Genomic DNA, 20,242 nt, shown 5'->3' with positions numbered 1-20,242 from the left:
AAGACAGAAAGAGTCTGTCTGCCTGACTGTGAAACAGATGGAAGAAAGCCAGCCCTTTTTTTTTTTTTTTTTTTGAGACAGAGTCTTGCTCTGTCACCCAGGCTTGAGTGCAGTGGCACAATCTTGGCTCATTACACCCTCTGCCTCCCCAGATGCAAGCAATTCTCCTGCCTCAGCCTCCTGAGTAGCTGGGATTACAGGTGCGCACCACCACGCCCAGCTAATTTTTGTATTTTTAGTAGAAACGGGGTTTCACCATGTTGGCCAGGCTGGTCTCAAACTTCTGACCTCAGGTGTTTGACCTTGGCCTCCCAAAGTGATAGGATTACAGGCGTGAGCCACTGCACCCCCATTCGAAAGCCAGCCCATTCTGATCATCCTGTAGGGAAGACTAATTCTCCCATGCCTACAATGAAACTCAGGGTTCTACCACACTTTTGAGGTATATGGAAGAGGGAGAGAGGATGGGAAGAGGAGAGGGATGGGAAGAGGAGAGGGTAGGGAGAGGGCTCTGGTGTCTCTTCCTCTTCTTATAAGAAAACCAGTTCCTTGGGCTTAGATAGGGCCCCACCCTGATGACCTTATTTAACCTAATTACCTACCACCCTGATGACCTTATTTAACCTAATTACCTACTTAAATGCATTATCTCCAAATACAGTCTTATTCAGGGTTAAGCCTTCAACCATATAAATTTTGAGGCGATACAATTCAGTCCCTAACATCTACTATCAGTTGAATGAAGGTTGAATTGGATTGGATGCCATTTATAAAATGAAGTAACTGTAGTCCAAATGGCGCGATGAGAGATTGTGGACAGGAATGTGTCTCTCTTTCCACACCTTCTATTTTCTCCCTCTAGAGATTGCCAAATCTTTAGTGAAACGCCTGCAGCACTTCAACACCTTTGGAGGGAACCCCATGGCCTGTGCCATTGGATCTGCTGTGCTTGAGGTTGGTTCCAGCAGCCACATTATCCTCACTCATTTCACAAATGACTGTTTGAAAACCACACACGCGTTAGCAGAACTCTATCATGCTGAATTGTTAAAGGGGAGAGTTAATTCATAGTTTATCCATTAAAGTTAGATTTCCATTTATTATTCTGCCTTCTCCCTTTTTAAAGATCTACTTTGGGTGCTGGAAGTATTGGATAAGAAATAATATATAATAAACCTCACATACATGGGAAATATAAGAATTTTCCTAGCCAGCTGAAATTTCTTTGTTATCTGGGTAGTGATTTATAGATGTTAACTGCTATCCTTGTAATTAGTTTCATGTTGGCCTTCTCTTGTGTATTTTTTCTTCCTTCCTTTTGTTGTACTATTATAAATTGAATGACTAAGGAGACACTGAGTTCTACGTGCTTACAGCAAGGTAATTCAGCTGTTCAACCCTACACCATTGATTTAGCCTGGGATCGCATCTGTTTAAAAAAAGATTTTTTTAATGTTCTTGTTAACATGCCTAATATCATTTGCTTAAAGAACTGTAACAAATTTCTGGAAGAATGTCTAAGAAGTAAATGATGGTTTTTTTTGTGGGGAGGAAAACTAGGTGGCTGGGGGCCAAGGGTCAACAAAAGTCATTCTGCTGTATATACTTTTATACTTGCTGATATTTATATATATACATACACATATATATTTATATATGTATATATATTTATTTATTTCAATAGCTTTTGGGATACAAGTCGGTTTTGGTTACATGGATGAATTGTATAGTGGCGAAGTCTGAGACTTTAGTGCACTGTCACCCAAGTAGTGTACATTGTACACAATATGTAATTTTCCATCCCTCACCCCCCTCCCAGCTTCCCCTCTTCTGGGTCTCCAATGTCTATTGTGTACCCATAGCTTAGCTCTCACCTATAAGTGAGAACACTTATTAGTTGCTGTGAAAGACATTATTTTCTTTTTTATGGCTAAGTAGTATTCCATGGTGTGTGTGTGTGTGTGTGTGTGTGTGTGTACACACCACATTTTCTTTATCCACTCATCAATTGATGGGCTCTTAGGTTGGTTCCATATCTTTGCAATTGTGAGTTGTACTACAATAAACATACATGTGCAGGTGTCTTTTTGATATAATGGCTTTTTTTCCTTTGAGTAGATACCCAGAAGTGGGATTGCTGGACCGAAGGATAGAACTACTTTTAGTTCTTTCAGAAATCTCCATACTGTTTGCCACAGAGGTTGTACTAATTTACAGTCCCATCAGCAGTTACACTCACTGATTTTCGACCAAGAACTTGATTTACCTATTCCAAAAAAATTTTAAATAAAAATAAACAAGTAAACGCTGTCCTTGCTAATTAAAAAGTTATTTTCAACTACAATTAAGTCATGAGATGAGAAAGTATGGGTAGGAATGTGTCATTTATTTTGCTTTGTAGACATTGCCTTTTTTTTTTTTTTTTTTTTTAGAAAGAGTCTTGCTCTGTCACCCAGACTGGAGTGCAGAGGCACAACTTTGGCTCACTGCAACCTCTGCCTCCCGGGTTCAAGCAATTCTCCTGCCTCAGCATCTCAAGTAGCTGGGATAACAGGCACGCACCACCACGCCCAACTAATTTTTGTATTTTTGATACAGATAGGATTTCACCATGTTGGCCAAGCTAGTCTCAAACTCCTAACCTCAAGTAATCCACCCACCGCAGATCCCAAAGTGCTGGTATTACAAGCATGAGCTGACATTGCCAACTTCTTTTAAAAAGTGCTTTGTTACCTCAACCAATTTAGAAGGTAGAGAAGGTTTAGGTGAACAAATAGGTCTTTAAAAATAATAAGGTTTGCCTGGAGTCATGCAATTATTGTCAGCTAAGTAAAAATGTAGTATATTTCATGTGTCTTGTCAAGAACCACAGGTGTTTGCTGTAAGTAAAACTGAGGTAAAAATCCTTTTATATCTTCTGGTGCTCTGGCTCTGGGCTTAGCCAAAGAGGCCAGAGCCCCAGACCAGGCTGCTTGGGCTATGAGAGCCCATGTCAGGCTGAGGGCTGCTGAGCAAAGGTCACCATCTTCCAGTAGGGAAACCACCTGTGATATTTCTTTCCTCAGAGCATTCAGCTTATTCACAACTATATCCCAGTTCTCAGCAAAGCCTGACAATAAGAAGCCTTGGGATTTCAGAATCTACATTTTCAACTGTGTTGAGACACACCTTTTATTCTTTCCTAAATTCTTTTTTGTTTGTTTTTTGAGGTAAAGTGTTGCTCTGTCGCCCAGGCTGGAGTGCAGTGGCGCAATCTTGGCTCACTGCAACCTCCTCCTCCCAGGTTCAAGCGATTCTCCTGCCTCAGCCTCCCGAATAGCTGGGACTACAGGTGCCCACCACCGAGCCTGGCTAATTTTTGTATTTCTTTTTTTTTAAGTAGAGATGGGGTTTCACCCTATTGGCCAGGCTGGTCTCGAACTCCTGAACTTGTGATCCACCCACCTCAGCCTCCCAAAGTGCTGGGATTACAGGTGTGAGCCACCATGCCTGGCCCATTATTTCCTAAATTCTTAGCCACCTCTGAAGGTGAGGGAGTTGGGGGCAGAAGCATATAACCTCCCCTAAGACTTTTCTTCTCTCCTTACAACAAATCTTTTTGTAGTCCTTGTGGTCACACTAGACTTGTTCTGCATTCTGTTTGGTTAAGTTACAAGAGGGCCATGTCAAATGACTTCTCCATGATTCTCAGTCAATCTTAAAACTTCTGCCATGTAAGATCTTTTGGGGCTTTCTCTCAACAGGTGATTAAAGAAGAAAATCTACAGGAAAACAGTCAAGAAGTTGGGACCTACATGTTACTAAAGTTTGCTAAGCTGCGGGATGAGTTTGAAATTGTTGGAGACGTCCGAGGCAAAGGCCTTATGATAGGCATAGAAATGGTGCAGGATAAGGTAGGTGCTAATCTGCTCCTCTCTCTCAGCTGCTTGGAGCCAGCAGGAGATATAGGAGGAAACATCAGCTAAACTTCATTTACTCTCAGGGAGAGAGAACACACAAACAGCAAGATTTCAGCAAAGCCCTTTAGAGATGAGCAGAGAGTGTTGAGTATGAACAAAATGCTGGCAGATCATCAAGAATTATAGAGGGTTGAGGGAGAGCATTGGGAAAAGAAACCAACATTATCCTTGCCATCCTAGGCAAAGAGCATAGGCAATGACTGAATACTTAGAAATACAGGGAAGGGAGGAAATTATTTGGGGAGAAACAGAAGGAAGTAAGAAAGAAGGGCCAGGAAAATGTTATGGTGAAGGTTTGGGGTGAGGAGGTTAAATATATATTAGGGGTTGTTGTTGTTGTTGTTGTTGCTGAGACAGAGTCTTGCTCTGTCACCCAGGCGGGAGTGCGGTGGTGCGATCTTGGCTCACTGCAACCTCCACCTTCCAGGTTCAAGCCATTCTCGAGCCTCAGCCTCCTGGGTAGCTGGAATTACAGGTATGCACCACCTTGCCTCGCTAATTTTTGTATTTTTAGTAGAAACGGGGTTTTGCTATGTTGCCCAGGCTGGTCTCAAACTCCTGACCTCAACTGATCTGCCCATCGCGGCCTCCTGAAGTACTGGGATTACAGGCATGAGCCACCGCGCCTGGCCTATATTGAGTTTTGTGTTTGTTTGCATGCTTACTTACTTGTGAATGGATTTCAACCTCCCAAGTAACCAGGGAGGAATGTTGCCCACTGAGACCTCTAACTCATCATAACAACAATTGAACTTAGCATCTTCCCCCAAACCAGGTATTTCTCCCCAAATCACTCTTTGTTTCTCACCCTCCACCGTTCTCCCAATTACTCAGCCTCAATACCACAAAATCATCTGACTCTTCCTCTTCCCTTGTTTCTAACATCAAGACTCATTGATCTCTCCCATGTCTCTCAAATCTTTCCCTTTGTTTCTACTGCAGCCCCTATAGTAAATGCCCATAGGAAATTGTGCCTTTCCTCCATAAAATCAAAACCTGAAAAGAGCAGGAGAATCTTGGGAGTAGGGAGGAATAGCCAGACTAACCTCATGTCCACAGTGATCCAGCTTTCTCTAGCAATTTCTACCTCTTTGGTCTTACCACCATTCTACTTTAGAAGGATTGATGCTCAATTTTTTAGACCAGACATGGTGTAAGACTCTTCAATTCATACCACATGTCAGAGCCAGTACAAAGCTGGGATGTTTAAGTAAGATTTGAAAGCCAAGGGAAGACACCAGGAAAATAAACAAAGGGTAATATGAGACTAAGGTCCCCAGCTCATAGGTCATTTTATTTATTTATTTGTTTTGACCCCAACATGCATTCTACAATGGAGAAGAGCTCACAAGTCATAACGTATTTAAGTGTGTGGACAAGTACAAGAGTTGTTGTAACGTTCAGAAGAGTTCATCCTAATCTCCACCCAAGGGGTTCCCTGAAAGTTATCTATACTCCTCGAAGTGTAGACTCGAGAGAGGAAAGCCCAGTGAGAGAGAAGGAGTTCTTCCTTTTGCTCTGTTCCGAACCTAACCTCTGTGTGCTCAAAGTCATATGAACAAAGATGTTCATCACAACTTGTCTTAGTAAAACACCAGAATCCCCCTCCCAGATGACCATTCATACAAAGCAAGCTAGCTTATGGCATATCCCCACTGTAATGGCATAGATATATATTTGACATGGAAATATGTGCAAGCCATATTGTGGAAACAGTAAAACAGGTTTTTCTTAGTCCATTTGTGTTGCTATAAAGGAATACCTGAGGCTGGGCAATTTATCAAGAAAAGAGGTTTGTTTGGCTCATGGTTCTGCAGACTGTACAGGAAGCATGACACCAGCATCTGCATCTGATGAGGGCCTCAGACTGCTTCTGTTCGTGGTGGAAGGGGAAGAGGAGCTGGCATATGCAGAAATCACATGATGAGGGAGAGAGAGAGAGAGAGAAAGCAAAAGAGCAGGGGTGGGTAGATGTCAGGCTCTTTTCAACAGCCAGCTCTAGAAGGAACTAATGGAATGAGAACTCATTATGGAGAGGACAGCACCAAGACATTCATGAGGGATCTGCCCCCACCACCCAAGAACCTCTTTTCAGGACCCACCTCCAACACTGGGGATCAAACTTCCATTTGAGGTTTGGAGGGTCAAATATCCAAACTATAGCAAGGCTATAAAATAGTATCTATAGAAGGGGCTCTTTTTCTCTTCGCTGAACCATTTGTTAGTATAAGCATGGGCTCTAAGGGCAGACCACCTGGATTTAAATCCCAGCTCCTACATCCCCTAATTCTACTCACTGTCCCCTCAATGCAATTACTCTCCAAATCCAAATGCCACTCAAGCTTTTTCTCAACCATGGAACACAGTATTCTCCCCTCTATATCTACCTATGGAAATCCTAGTCTTTTTCAAGATCAAGCTCTCCATCGCATCTCCTTAAAACTTGCCTTTGCTTCTCCTCTATCCAGGAGATCCACCCTTCAGAGAATTCCTCTGGTACTCACTGTCTAAGGAGCTGCTTTGAAAAGATCTTTCCCACTATATTAGTCCATTCAGGCTGCTATAGCAAAGTTCTATAGATTGGATATCTTATAAACAACAGAAATGTATTCCTCATGGTTCTGGAGACTGGAAAGTCCAAGAACAAGGCGCAGGCCAACGTGGTGTCTGACGAGGGCCCACTTTCTGGTTTATAGATGGTGCCTTCTTGCTGTGCCCTCACATGGTAAATGAGGCAAAAGAGCTTTCTGGAGCCTCTTTTATGAGGGTACTGATCTCATTCATGAGGGTTCTACTCTTGTAACCTAATCACCTCTCAAAGGCCCCACCTCCAAATATTATGCCATCCCTTTGGGTATTAGGTTTCAATATATGAATTTTGAGGGACACAAACATTCACTCTGTGCCACCTAACCTGTATTTGTTGACTCACTTTTTATGTATAAATACCTTATTTTCCTAAATAAGTTTACACTTTTGAGGCCAGGAAACATGCAGATGGTAAGTGCTTTGTGTTTCTCAATTAATTTCAGGCCCCTGCAACACATCAAACCACATTCGCATAGTTATAACACCCAAGACCTTTGCTATAATGCTGTCCAGCATCACCCAGGATAGGTACTCTCATATTCTGTTGGTAAGGAGGTACAGCCTTTTGGACGGCAATTGGTCTGTAGCTCTCAAAATTTAAATATCTATACATTTTGACCTGGTGATATGGTTTGAATATCTGTCCCCTCCAAATCTCATATTGAAATGTAATCCCCAGTGTTGGAGGTGGAGCCAGTGGGAGGTGTTTGGATCATGGGGGCGGATCCCTCATCAATGGCTTGGTGATGAGTGACTTCATGTGAGATCTGGTTGTTTAAAAATGTGTGGCACCTCCCTACTCTCTCTCTCTTGCTCCTGCTGTCACCACATGACCCATCTGCTCATCCTTTGCCTTCTGCCATGATTGTAAGATTCCTGAGGCCCTCGCTAGGAGCGGGTGCTGGAGCCATGCTTGTACAGCCTGTAGAACTGTGAGCCAATTAAACCTTTTTTCTTTATAAATGATCCAGTCTCAGGTATTCCTTGGCAGCAACACAAGAATGGTCTAACATACCCGGCAATTTCTAGAAGTGTGTCCCAAAGAAATACTCTCAAAAGTGTCTAAAAATATGTATGGATAGGAATATTTGCAGCATTGTTTACAATCATGAAAAACTGGAAATGACCTAAATGCTCAACATTAGGAGATGGAACAACTTACTGCAATGAAATACTAGGTAACGTTTAAGAAGACTAAGTCCAAATATACTGACATGGAAAGATGTCCAAGATATACTATATATTATTAAAAGGAAATTGCCAAACATCATTAAATGACTTATTTTTAAAAACATGCATATAGATGTATTTGCATGCATAGAAAAAGTATCTGTTTCACACCAAATTGTCAATAGGAGGTGTCCCTAGGAATAGGATAGGAAGTGGGGAAATATTCTGGTTTCACTTTATGCACTTCCAGAACATTTGAATTTTTTTCAAATTTTAAATTTATAATTCTTTAAACATAGATTCACCAAAAGAGATAAACACAATGCTCCATTATACATTCATCAAGCAGTTTAATTACTAGCATGCCCACTTCATTATCAAGCAGTTGGGGCACAGGCATGGGCACAAGGGCCTCGGCAGGCTGTGCTGTGGCTTTAGCCTTAGTAGAGTTTTAGACCCTGCTTTTTTACCCTGAGGATGGCATACAAGATGTTCAATTAGCCATAGCAGTTGAGGCCAGGGAGGGATAAAACGGGCAAGGGAGCCAAGAGGGTACTGGCCCAGAGCAAGGCTGGGGTGAAGCCACACAGACTCCACCCATTCAAAACTGTCATGTTGGTCCAGGCACGGTGGCTCACACCTGTAATCCCAGCACTTTGGGAGGCTGAGGTGGATCACTTGAGGTCGGGAGTTCGAGACCAGCCTGGCCAACATAGTGAAACCCCATCTCTACTAAAAATACTAAAATTAGCCAGGTGTGGTGGCAGGTGCCTGTAATCCAGCTACTGGGGAAGCTGAGGCAGGTGAATCATTTGATCCTAGGAGGCAGAGGTTGCAGTGAGCCAAGATTATACCACTGCACTGCAGCCTGGGCAACAGAGTGAGACTCTGACTCGAAAAACAAAACAACAACAACAACAGAAGAACTGATCCCCCCTACCCAACCTTCCCTCCGGATTACTCTCCAATCCCTCTGGCCTCTCGAATCATATTTAACGCCCTTCTAGTTCTCACAGTTTAGCCCTAAATTATTATCATTGTCCCTTTCCAATCAATCATAAGTGGAATGCATGATAGCATTTTGAAGTCAGTGAGAAGATTCTAGTCCTTCTCTCTCCCTCAGGTCCTTTCTGATCCAATAGTCTGAAAGTTTGAATATGTATTTTGCTTATGTTAAGGCTTTAAGACAGAACAAAATGCACACATCTCTCTAAGAGGTCCCGTCTTACTCTGTTCTCAGACAATGACACCTTACAAGAAATGGAGGATTGGGGAAAGAGTTGGATTTGGGGTTGGTGGGAAGAAGGAAGTGGATGGCAAAGCCCAGAGTGAGGGTGGGTAGGAAGTGTGGAGGATGTAATGAAGCTGGGCACACTGGAGGGGCCCCGCCTACCTCACTTAGCTGGCTTAGCCCAGGCACCTGAGGACCATTTTAAAAATGCAGATGCCTAAGCCCTGCTTCAAATATTCTAATTCGATTGGCCTAGCATGAGGCCCAAATATCTGTCATTTGAAAGCCTTCCAGGTAATGCAGACATGCTGTCAGGTGTGACATGACTAAGTCAGAGAGGGATGTTTGTACTCACAGACTGGGAAGACGGGACGCACAGAAAGGATGCAAGTCAGCCCAATGTCTGACCCCACAGGGAGGGGACCTGCTTTGGATGGCTGGGGATCTGACACAGCCTCTCGGCTCCTGGAGCACTTACCTTTCCTAACCCTGGGGGATGCAGTCTTGGGGGAGAAAGAGCAAGTCCTACAAGCAGGGAAATTCGGACAAACCGGCCCCTCCTCAGCTGTCCCACTGCGCTGCCCAGGGAAAGCTGAGGCTGCCGGTGCCTTTGTACAACTTCTGAGCCATTTCCTGGCCTTTGAAATGAGCCCTTTCCGTGGGCAGAACAAAGTGAAGAGTTAAGGAAAATTTCCACATAAAACAGACTCCAAATTTAGCTACTAAGGGACCAGACTCCCAAGGCAGCCATTAGCAAAGCTGAGATTGACTGGCTATCCGCACAGAACTTCATTTTGTCTTTTGGGAATTTGGGATGAATTCGGATTAAAAACAAACATTTTAAATAACATCCTCCAAAAATCTGGTTCAGCAATTAGCAGCTTTATTTAATTACAGGGGAAGGAGAGGACAGAGAGAAAGAGGGAGAGAGAAGAAAAAGAGGGGCATTGATGGCTGAAGGATTTTTCTTTTTTCCTCTCTTGGAAATAATTCCTTCAACCATTCCAACACTAAATAGAAAGCATTTTTAAAATGTATTTACAGATAAGCCGTCGGCCTCTTCCCTGTGAAGAAGTAAATCAGATCCATGAGGACTGCAAGCACATGGGACTCCTCGTTGGCAGAGGCAGCATTTTTTCTCAGGTAAGAGAAAGACCGGTCTTTACCTATCGCTCTAGGTAGGAGTCTCTCTGATGTCCTAATGCTGATCACAGTTTCTTCACAACTGTGAAGATGTCCTAATGCTGATCACAGTTTCTTCACAACTGTGAAGATGTCCTAATGCTGGTTGCAGTTTTTTCACAACTGTGCCGGGGTACCCAGCCGCATGTCATCTAGGGATGAAGCTCGGGTACAAAAAAAAAAAAAAAAAAAAAGGCGAGGACAGTGCAGCTCTCCGGCCACAAGGGGGCGCTGAGTGAAAATGGTTTGGTTGTTGCGGCTCTGTGGGGTAAAGATAGAGGCAGACAGGATGGTCAAAGCAGATAATTTACAGTGTGGATGATAAACATCAGAGTCATGCAGTAAATAATTTGTCTCCTGTATAATTAATTCTAGCCCCTGTGAAAGCAATTCTGGCCGTTCTTAGCTCAGCCCCGGGCTCTAACTTGGTGACCCTGCTAAGCCTTAGTGACCTCTGTGGCTGGGAGCAACCCGACAGCACTGGCAGGCCCGGGTGACGCCTGTCGGAGAGATGGAGGACCACCTGGGCATAACCCCCATTGCCAAACTCAAAATCAGCCACAGCCAGTGTCCTTCACCCTTAGGCTGGGAGATTCAGAGGTCGAGCCCTCCCCACTCCCTTCCTTGAAAAGCCATGCCCAGCTCCACAGTCAGGACCCTAGCTTGCCCTGCACGCACTGCCCGAGGGGCTGCTGCTGCTGTGAGTGAAGTGGGCTGCCCCTCAATCCCTCACAGCAACAGGCCTCTCCCCAGGGATGGGCTACAGGGCAGAGACTTAAGAGAGAAGGTAACTTCTGCTCCTCCCTAACTTGTCCTGTCCTTTGTTAACTTTCTTTCCCATTTTAAACATTCCTCATCCTTCCCAGTTTCCCTGCTCCATCCCTGCCTCTCACAACTTCAGTGGATACTGAAATATCTACTTCTTGCCTCATATTTCTCAGATAAAATTGAAACTGTCAGGCAAAACCTCTATATAAACTCATCGGTCCCCACATTTATTCTTTCCTCCTGTGTTAGTCCCCCCAGCATGCCATCACAAAGTGCCATAGACTGGGTGGCTTGTACATCATAGAAGTTCATTTCTCATAGTTCTGGAGGCAGAGAAGTCCAAGATCAAGGTGCCAGCAAGTTCAGTGTCTGGTGAGGGTGCTCTTTCGAGGCGGACATCTTTCTGCTGTGACCTCACATGGCAGAAGAGGCAAGAGAGCTCCCTGGGACTACATGGGCTCTGCCATCCTGACCTAATCACTTCCTAAAGGATCCACTTCGCAAGACCATCACCTTGGGAGTTAGGGTTCCAACATAGGCATTCAAGGGGTAGGGGCATAAATGTCCAGATCATAGCACCTCCTTCCCTGAAGTTTCCAGAAATGAGGCATTTCTCCTTTTCAAATCTAGATCTTCCATCTGTGTGCTTGTTTCTCCAAGCTCCCTCTACCTTCACTCAAGGAAACATCCCCATGTTTTCTTGCATCTTCACCTTTTCCCCAACTTCCCCTTACCCTTTAAACAAAACAGACTTAAAGTTCTCCCAGCCCAAACAACAAAACCAGAATAAGCACTTTTGCTGGGATGTGCTCTGTGATTTTTTTTCTAGTCTTGGTCGTAAATATTTTTCTGTACAAACCAGATAGCATAATTTAATAATTATGAATCGTAAGACGTGCAATTTATAAAGACATGAGATACTTGTGTACTTGCTTAGCTCTTCCTTTGTTATTTGGCAAAATTTGTTATGTGCTAAGCAACAGGTGTTATTCTGGAAACTGAAACTGTTCGGTTGCTGTAAAAGTAATTGCAGTTTTTGTGATTTTTTTTAATTGCAAAAACTGCAATTACTTTTGCACCAACCTAATACGGTGATAAATAAGATCTGGTCCTTCCTTCATGCAGCTGGTGGGAGAGAAAGGCAACTACATAGAAAATTACAATACAATGTAGTAAGCTCATCTATAAATATTTTTTAAAAGGTATTCAAGGGGGAGAGAGAAGGGACTTCTAGGCCAGGCTTTCTGGCCAGCAGAATCTTAAATAATGACATAAACAACCAAACTGTGCATGAAACATGGCAGAGTACAAAGAGCTAATTTTGCACACCACATGACACCACACAGATGTGGCTGGCACAAAGGCTTGAGGTAGTCAGTGGAGCTGGTATGAAGCCCTTCCTGCTTGTCAGGCACTGTCCTAACACTTTGCATGAACTGACTCATTTAATGCTCCCAACAAGCCTATAAAATAAGTACTATTATTATCCTTATTTTACAGATAAAAAGACACACAGAAAGGTTAAGTAATGACAGAACCAGGATCCAAACTCAGGTAGTCTGATTTCAGAATCTGTCCTCTGAGGAGGACAAATCTAAGGGGACAAGACTGGAGACAGGGGGGTCCCTCTGGGAGCCAAGGATGCTGTTTGAACTTGAGCTGTCGTTCTGAGGATAATCCTGGAAAATGCACAGAATATGGATATGAAGAACAAGAGAGAGTCGAGGAAGAAGCTCTCATGTTGGTTTGGAGTGGGCAAGAGTGAGTCCAGCTTTGAGCATGCTCCATTCAAGGTGTTCATAAACATCTCACTCTATCTACAGATGCTTCTTGACTTACAGTGGGGTTACGTCCTGATAAACCCCTCCTAAATTGAGAATATTTTAAGTCAAAAATGCATTTAACACACCTAACCAACTGTACATCATAGCTTAGCCAGCATACCTTAAATGTGTTCAGAACACTTGCATTAGCCCACAGTTGAGCAAAATCATGTGACAAAGCCTATTTTATAATAAAGTGTTGAGTATCTCATGTAGTGTATTGAATACTGTACTGAAACTGAAAACAGAAGGGTTATATAGATACTTGATGTACAATTTCTACTAATGTGTATCGCTTTCCCATCATTGTAAAGTCAAAAAAATTCTGTCAGGGACCATCTGTAGAAGTCTGTAGCTCGGAGGAAATGACTAAAGATCATGTTTTATAGGTCATCAGCATTTATATGGTGAGATGAGGAAATCTCCCAGGAAGTCTAATGTCTAGATGAGAAGCTCAGCAAGATGAAGATAGAAACTTGCACAACACTGACATTTAAAGGGCAGGAGAGGCCGGGCACAGTGGCTCATGCCTGTGATCCCAGCACTTTGGCCGAAGCGGGCAGATCACTTGAGGTCAGGAGTTTGAGACCATCCTAGCCAACATGGTGAAACCCTGTCTCTACCAAAAAATATAAAAAATTAGCTGAGTGTGGTGGCACACACATGTAATCCCTGCTACTCAGGAGGCTGAGACAGGAGAATTGTGTGAACCCGGGAGCGGGAGGCGGAGGTTGCAGTGAGCCAAGATCGTGCCACTGCACTCCAGCCTGGTTGTCAGAGCGAGACTCTGTCTCAAATAAAAAAAAAAAAAAAATAGGCCAGGCGCGGTGGCTCACGCTTATAATCCCAGCACTTTGGGAGGCTGAGGCGGGTGGATCACGAGGTCAGGAGATCGAGACCACAGTGAGACCCCATCTCTACTAAAAATACAAAAAATTAGCCGGGCGTGGTGGCGGGCGCCTGTAGTCCCAGCTACTTGGAGAGGCTGAGGCAGGAGAATGGCGTGAACCCGGGAGGCGGAGCTTGCAGTGAGCCGAGATCGCGCCACTGCACTCCAGCCTGGGTGACAGAGAGAGACTCCGTCTCAAAAAAATAAATAAATAAATAAAATAAAACAATAATAATAATAATAAAGGACAGGAGAAGGGAAAAGCTGCCCAGGTAGAGGCAGAAAGCATGGACAGGTATGAAGAGAATAAGAAGAGTGTGAAGTCATGGAAGAAAGAGACAGGAGAGGTTCAGGAAGTGGGGTGGGGAATTCCAAAGAGTCAAGTGCAGAGAAGGCCAGAGAGGATGAGGGCTGGAAGATGCCCCATGGATTCCACACTTGCAGGTAACTTTAGTAGAGTGGTTGATGAGGCAGAAGTCAGACTGCAACCAATTGAGATGTGAATGGGGGAAGGGCAAAGTAATAAATAATGGCCAATAAGCACCAACCAGTCTTTTTAGTGGTGTGGCTAAAAGCAGGAAGAAAGCATTTGCGAGGTAGCCATAAGGGACAAGGGGGTCAACAAAGATTTGTATTTGATGTGGTCTAGATTGGGGTCATGAGAGCTTTAAGCCTGCTTGTTTATAGGCTAAGTGGGTGTTTCCTGGAGTGAAGGTAATGGGAGAATCCAGGGTCAAGGGCATGGGTGGACAATTTGGAGTTGAACAGCAAATACATCTTGTTCTCTGAGCCTTTAGGAAAGGTTATAAAAATGGATGTGAGAGCAAACAAGTTTATTTTGCCCGACAGCTTCAATTTTCTGAGAAGTATGAGGCATGATTGTCTATGAAATAGAGGGAGAGGGCCGGGCGCGGTGGCTCAAGCCTGTAATCCCAGCACTTTGGGAGGCCGAGGCGGGCGGATCACAAGGTCAGGAGATCGAGACCATCCTGGCTAACACGGTGAAACCCCATCTCTACTAAAAATACAAAAAATTAGCCGGGCGTGTTGGCGGGCACCTGTAGTCCCAGCTACTCGGGAGGCTGAGGCAGGAGAATGGCGTGAACCCGGGAGGCGGACCTTGCAGTGAGCTGAGATTGCGCCACTGCACTCCAGCCTGGGGGACAGAGAAAGACTCCATCTCAAAAAAAAAAAAAAAAAGAAAGAAATAGAGGGAGAGGCGCAGGAGTTGAGTAAGGAAATTGAGAGGAATGTTAAAGGTTTAGATTGAGAAAGGACGCTGACAGTGAACAAGAAAAGTTGGGGTGACCCACAGAAGTGGGAGACCCTGAATATCTAGCGGTGTTGCTCAGCCTAGCTGTGTGATTTTTCTCTAACTCTTCTCAGCCATCTAGATTAGAGAAAAGCCATTCAATAAAATATTTTATTAGCCCTGGGATTGGCTATGTGGGTGCAGCAGAAGAAGGGTAGAAATGCAAGCAAAATGAGGGGCAAGTGCGAGCCTACTTCAGTCAACTCTGTGTTCTGAGCTGGGTGGAAAGGAAGGAGGATACCTGAGTGGAGCAATAGACCTGAAGATAATGAGTGAATGAGGATTCTGAAGTCTTCATGAAAAGGAGAGCTATAGTGGGAATCAGAAATTGAGTTGTTCCTGGTGAAGAGGAGGCTCATGGCTTTGGCCATGGGTATGAATGGTTGCAGAAGGTGGATGTAAAGATTCTGGGAGTTGTGGCAATAAGGGCAGTGAGAAGTGAGTTTGCTGGGTTGCACATATGGACATGGAAGTCACCCTGGGCAGAAATGGAGTATAGTGAGGGGCCTAAGACTTCAGTGAAGGTGTAGAATGACCAGGAGGTAAATGTATGACAAAAAGGAAAAGGGGCAGAACCAAATTGTACAAGGGTTTGTATGGAGACTGGAGGGTGAATGGCCTGGATCCAGCATTGGAGATACAGGAGGAACCAAACCAAGAGGAAAATGAGAAATGCCCTAAACACAAGGTTTTGGATTTTTAGTTTAGTGCATTTCCTCGAAGTCATATTTGATTCTCTGATGATTTGTTTTCTTATTTTTTGGTGTCTCCTCAGACATTTCGCATTGCGCCCTCAATGTGCATCACTAAACCAGAAGTTGATTTTGCAGTAGAAGTATTTCGTTCTGCCTTAACCCAACACATGGAAAGAAGAGCTAAGTAACATTGTCAGAAATAAAGAAAACCACAAGTCTCAAGAATTTGCCGCTTATGTTCAAGGGTGAATTTGAAGAATTTCAGAACCACTGGTATCCAGAGAAAACCTGCAGCTCTCCATAGGAGCTGTAAAAGACATGGTTGACTGCCTACCAACCATATTTGTTAGCAGAGCCCCTATTATCTTGAGAACTCCATTCTTCAGGGAAAAGATCTCCCTAGCTCAGAGAATAAATCCTAATTAGTTTATGTTAGGTAGGGTAATTTGATTCCCCTTTGCAGTGATTGGTTTATGCACGAATATGTGATTTATTTTTGTCCAGTGAATCTTGACTTTTGGTGGAGGTGCCTTCAGGGAAAGTTTTCTTCACCCCTCACTCTTCAGTTCAAGAAGAGATGTCTTCTTGTTGTGCTGAGAACACCATATGTCCATGACAAGATTCCTGGCACCATGTCAGCCATCTTGTAGTCATGAGGACAACCCTTTTTGGTGAGGTTGGAAAATGGATGGAAGCCAAGTGCTTAGTGATGTCAATGAACCACTCACTTAAGCATTCCTGGAGCCACCCTACCTCAGGGCTTCTTGATATATGAGGCAATAAATTCATTGTACTGTATAAGACTCTTTTAATTTTCACTGTTACGGTCAAAAGCATACTGAGAAATGAGGCAGAAAATACCCCCAAAGAAACAACAAGTTTCCCTCTCCTTTAACTCCCTTAAAACATCTATCAGAGCCTTCTTTTCTTGTCCTTACCTACTACCACATCCCACTCTGGTCTGAACCCTTATTACTCCTATTGCAATACTCTCCAAGACCATAATTTCCCCAACTTTAGTCATTAGAATACACACTTATATAATTTGTCCATAGAGGCATACCACTTGTCTTATGTATATTTTTCCTTAATTTGACTTTTTTTTTTTTTTTTTGAGATGGAGTCTCGCTCTGTCACCCAGGCTGGAGTGCAGTGGCGTGATCTCGGCTCACTGCAAGCTCCGCCTCCTGGGTTCAGGCCATTCTCCTGCCTCAGCCTCCCGAGTAGCTGGGACTACAGGCACCTGCAATCACGCCCAGCTAATTTTTTGTATTTTTAGTACAGATGGGGTTTCACTGTGTTAGCCAGGACGGTCTCGATCTCCTGACTTTGTGATCCACCCACCTCGGCCTCCCAAAGTGCTGGGATTACAGGCGTGAGCCACCGCGGCTGGCCAATTTGACTTTTTTTTACTAAGATGTGTAGTAAACTTTCTGTAATTACAATAAATGACAAATCAATCCTACTTGTCATAAGTAGAAAGTAACCATAAAAACAGAGTGAACAGAAAACAATGTAATTCAGTTTTAGCAAGATGCAGTTTTTGCAAAGATTCTCAGCCTGAGTCCTGTTCTTTCTTTGTTCAAAAGGGAAATTAGAGAGTATTCAAAATGCCAGGCGAGGTGGCTCATGCCTGTAATCCCAGCACTTTGGAAGGTCAAGGCAGACGGATCACTTGAGGTCAGGAGTTCAAGATCAGCCTGGCCAATGTGGTGAAACCCTGTCTCTACTAAAAATACAAAAATTAGCCAGGTGTGGTGGCGCATGCCTGTAATCCCAGCTACTCGGGAGGTTTAAGTTTGAGTTTTATTGTTTCCTTTTCATATTTTACTAAATTCCTAAATTGTGTTTTCAGTGTTCTTCCCTTTTCCTTTATCTTAAAGGAAAAGGAATGTTGGAAGTAGAGGGCTTTGAAGAACTGGAAAGTAAGTATTGACTTTCTTGTTCAATGTCCCTGACCCTGTAATTGTCATCAGTAAAGAGGAGAAGAAGAACATTCCAGGCAGAGTGAACTATAGAAGCAAAGAACTAAGGTGCATGACATGGAAAGAATGGTGGAAACAAAGCTCAAAAAGCTTGTTTGAGGACAAGGAAGCAGTGGCTGCTGTGAGCAGAGATTGTGCCATTGCACTCCAGCCTGGGTCTGTCTCAAAAAAAAAGAGAGAGGGTATTTGAAACATGTTAAAAATACACTGGCAAACTGAGACCTTCTCTTTAATACAAACAGAATAGGGTCTGGAGACCTGAAGGGAAATCACTTTCTCAGCATGTGATTGAATGCGTATCAAAAGTTGTGTTTCTAGGCCGGATGCGGTGGCTCACGCTTGTAATCCCAGCACTTTGGGAGGCCAAGGCCGGCGGATCACGAGGTCAGGAGATCGAGACCACGGTGAAACCCCGTCACTACTAAAAATACAAAAAATTAGCCAGGCGTGGTGGCGGGCACCTGTAGTCCCAGCTACTTGGAGAGGCTGAGGCAGGAGAATGGCGTGAACCCGGGAGGCGGAGCTAGCAGTGAGCCGAGATCGTGCCACTGCACTCCAGCCTGGGTGACAGAGCAAGACTGTCTCAAAAAAAAAAAAAAAAAGTTGTGTTTCTGTTTGAAGCTAATTGTCCTCATTTTCTAACCCCTCCCCACCACCAGGTGTCTGTTCTGCTGACACATCCTACACCTCACTGCCAGATTTGTTTCCATTAGGCATTAACTGAAACATAGCATTCCCTGGCATAAAACCTTCCAGCAGCTTGCCATTAACCCTGGAGGAGGTCAAAACCCTTTAACAAGAAGCTCGATGCTGTCTAGTATCTAATATCCAAATAGAGCAAACACTTTAGAAATGTTCTGTTTGGGCACAGTATTATTCATTGGAATAAGAGTCAAATGACCTGAATTCTAAATCCAGTTCTTCCCCTTATTTGCTATAATTGACTTTGGGCAAGCCTTTTAACTTCTTTTTAACCTCGGTTTGTTCCCAAGAGTATAAATATTTGCCCTTCCTACCTTCCAGAGTTGCCTTGGGAATAGAGTGACCCCGTGGACATAAAGTGCTTTGCAAACCAATGACCTAGACAAATAGAAACTTCTTCCTTTCAAGCCACATTTCTCCTCTTTCTTTCACTACAAAATCTTTCTCAAGAGCAGTTTTTGTGCCTCACTGATATGTCTTTGCCTCCTACCCAAGCCCCAACCACTAGGATTTCATTCCTGTTTCTCATTCCTTGGAAATGCCTTTTCAGAAGGCACCTGGTGACTTCTTTAAGACCGAAACTTAATGTTTCCTTTAAACGACCTTTCTGAACAATTGCTACTTCCTTCATTAGCTTCTGCAGTGTGGTCCTTCTATCTCGGATGGCCTTCTCAACCTCTTTTCTGGCAACTCCTCAACTATAACGTTCTGTCCTGAGCTGTCTCTTCTTCCATGCTATACTCTCTCCCTATAGTCAACCTTAACCACTTCTGAAATTTCACCTATCTTGACTATGCTGAAGACTTCCAAATATTTATCTTTAGTCTCAACCCTTTTTCTGAGCTCTAACCCCAAAATTCTAGCTCTCTGGACTCTGTCATTTAGATGTCACAGGAACACTTCAAATTCAACAGACTTAACACAAACTCTACTAAATATCTCCTCCAAGAATCCTTCTTTATTAATGGTACCCTTTTAAAAGTCTCAGGCTCACAATGATTTAGATCATTTTTCCCCCAAGTTATCTTTCTGCCCTTTATATGACTAAGTCTCATGAATACCTTCTCTGACATAATTTTTTCCAGTATGACCCATTTATACCAAAACTGCCTTAATTTGGACCATCATCTCCCTAAACTATTTAAACTGCCTTCTAACTGGTATCCTGGATTTCTTCCCAATCCTTCCTCTACATTGATACCAAAGTCATTTACTTAACAAATAAATATGATCATGTCTCTTGTCTCTTGAAGCATTTGGGGTTTCCTATTGCCCAGGGAACAAAGTCCAAACTCCAATTATTATGGCATTCCAGAGCCTTCACAATTTGTCTCCAAACAAGCTTTTTGAGATTTATTTCCACCATTCTTTCCATGTCATGCACCTTAGTTCTTTGCTTCTATAGTTCACTCTGCCTGGAATGTTCTCCTCTTTGCCAGTGAAAATTACAGGGTCAGGGAGATTGAACAAGAAAGTCAACATTTACTTTCCAGTTCTTCTTCAAAGCCCTCTACTTCCAACATTCCTTTTCCTCTAAGATAAAGGAAAAGCGAAGAACACTGAAAACACAATTTAGGAATTAGTAAAATATGAAGATGAAACGATGAAACTCAAACTGAAAACCAATAACAACAACAACAAATGTCTCCAGCCAAGATCCCTGCTAGTGCCAGGACATCCTCTCCAGGAAGTAGGAAGCTGAGAGATTTAGTCATTCAGGTAAATTCATACGACAAATTCCTTGCGGTTCCCTGGGTCTTACAGAATCTTTTATATACCTAACAGTATATCCTGCTAGTTTCCCATGTCCAAGGGACATATTAATGTCAAAGTCAGAAATGAAATTCCAAAAGGTAGCCAGGCCCTGAGTCTCATTTCTTGACTACGAAGGCTACGTGGCTGTACCCCAGTTCCTGCTCATCAGGATAAACTGCAAC

At 43.4% G+C, this 20,242-nt stretch overlaps 1 protein-coding gene across 2 annotated transcripts in view; it reads left to right on the top strand.

Moving 5' to 3' along the window:
* Positions 1-16,416, top strand: part of AGXT2 (alanine--glyoxylate aminotransferase 2) — a 44,700-nt gene extending 28,284 nt beyond the window's left edge. The window contains exons 11-14 of one of the 2 annotated variants that reach the window (XM_032135629.1): positions 863-954; positions 3,744-3,893; positions 9,994-10,092; positions 15,699-16,416. In XM_032135629.1, the coding sequence (XP_031991520.1) occupies positions 863-954; positions 3,744-3,893; positions 9,994-10,092; positions 15,699-15,806 (449 nt within the window). In that variant the 3' untranslated portion in view covers positions 15,807-16,416. The remainder of the gene's footprint in view (positions 1-862; positions 955-3,743; positions 3,894-9,993; positions 10,093-15,698) is intronic. The other variant, XM_032135630.1, reaches the window with a different exon arrangement.
* Positions 16,417-20,242: the final 3,826 nt, after the last annotated feature.

Source organism: Hylobates moloch, unplaced genomic scaffold, assembly GCF_009828535.3.
Source record: "Hylobates moloch isolate HMO894 unplaced genomic scaffold, HMol_V3 SCAFFOLD_17, whole genome shotgun sequence".
Classification (NCBI taxonomy): domain Eukaryota; kingdom Metazoa; phylum Chordata; class Mammalia; order Primates; family Hylobatidae; genus Hylobates; species Hylobates moloch.
This window is presented reverse-complemented; position numbering and strand designations above follow the sequence as displayed.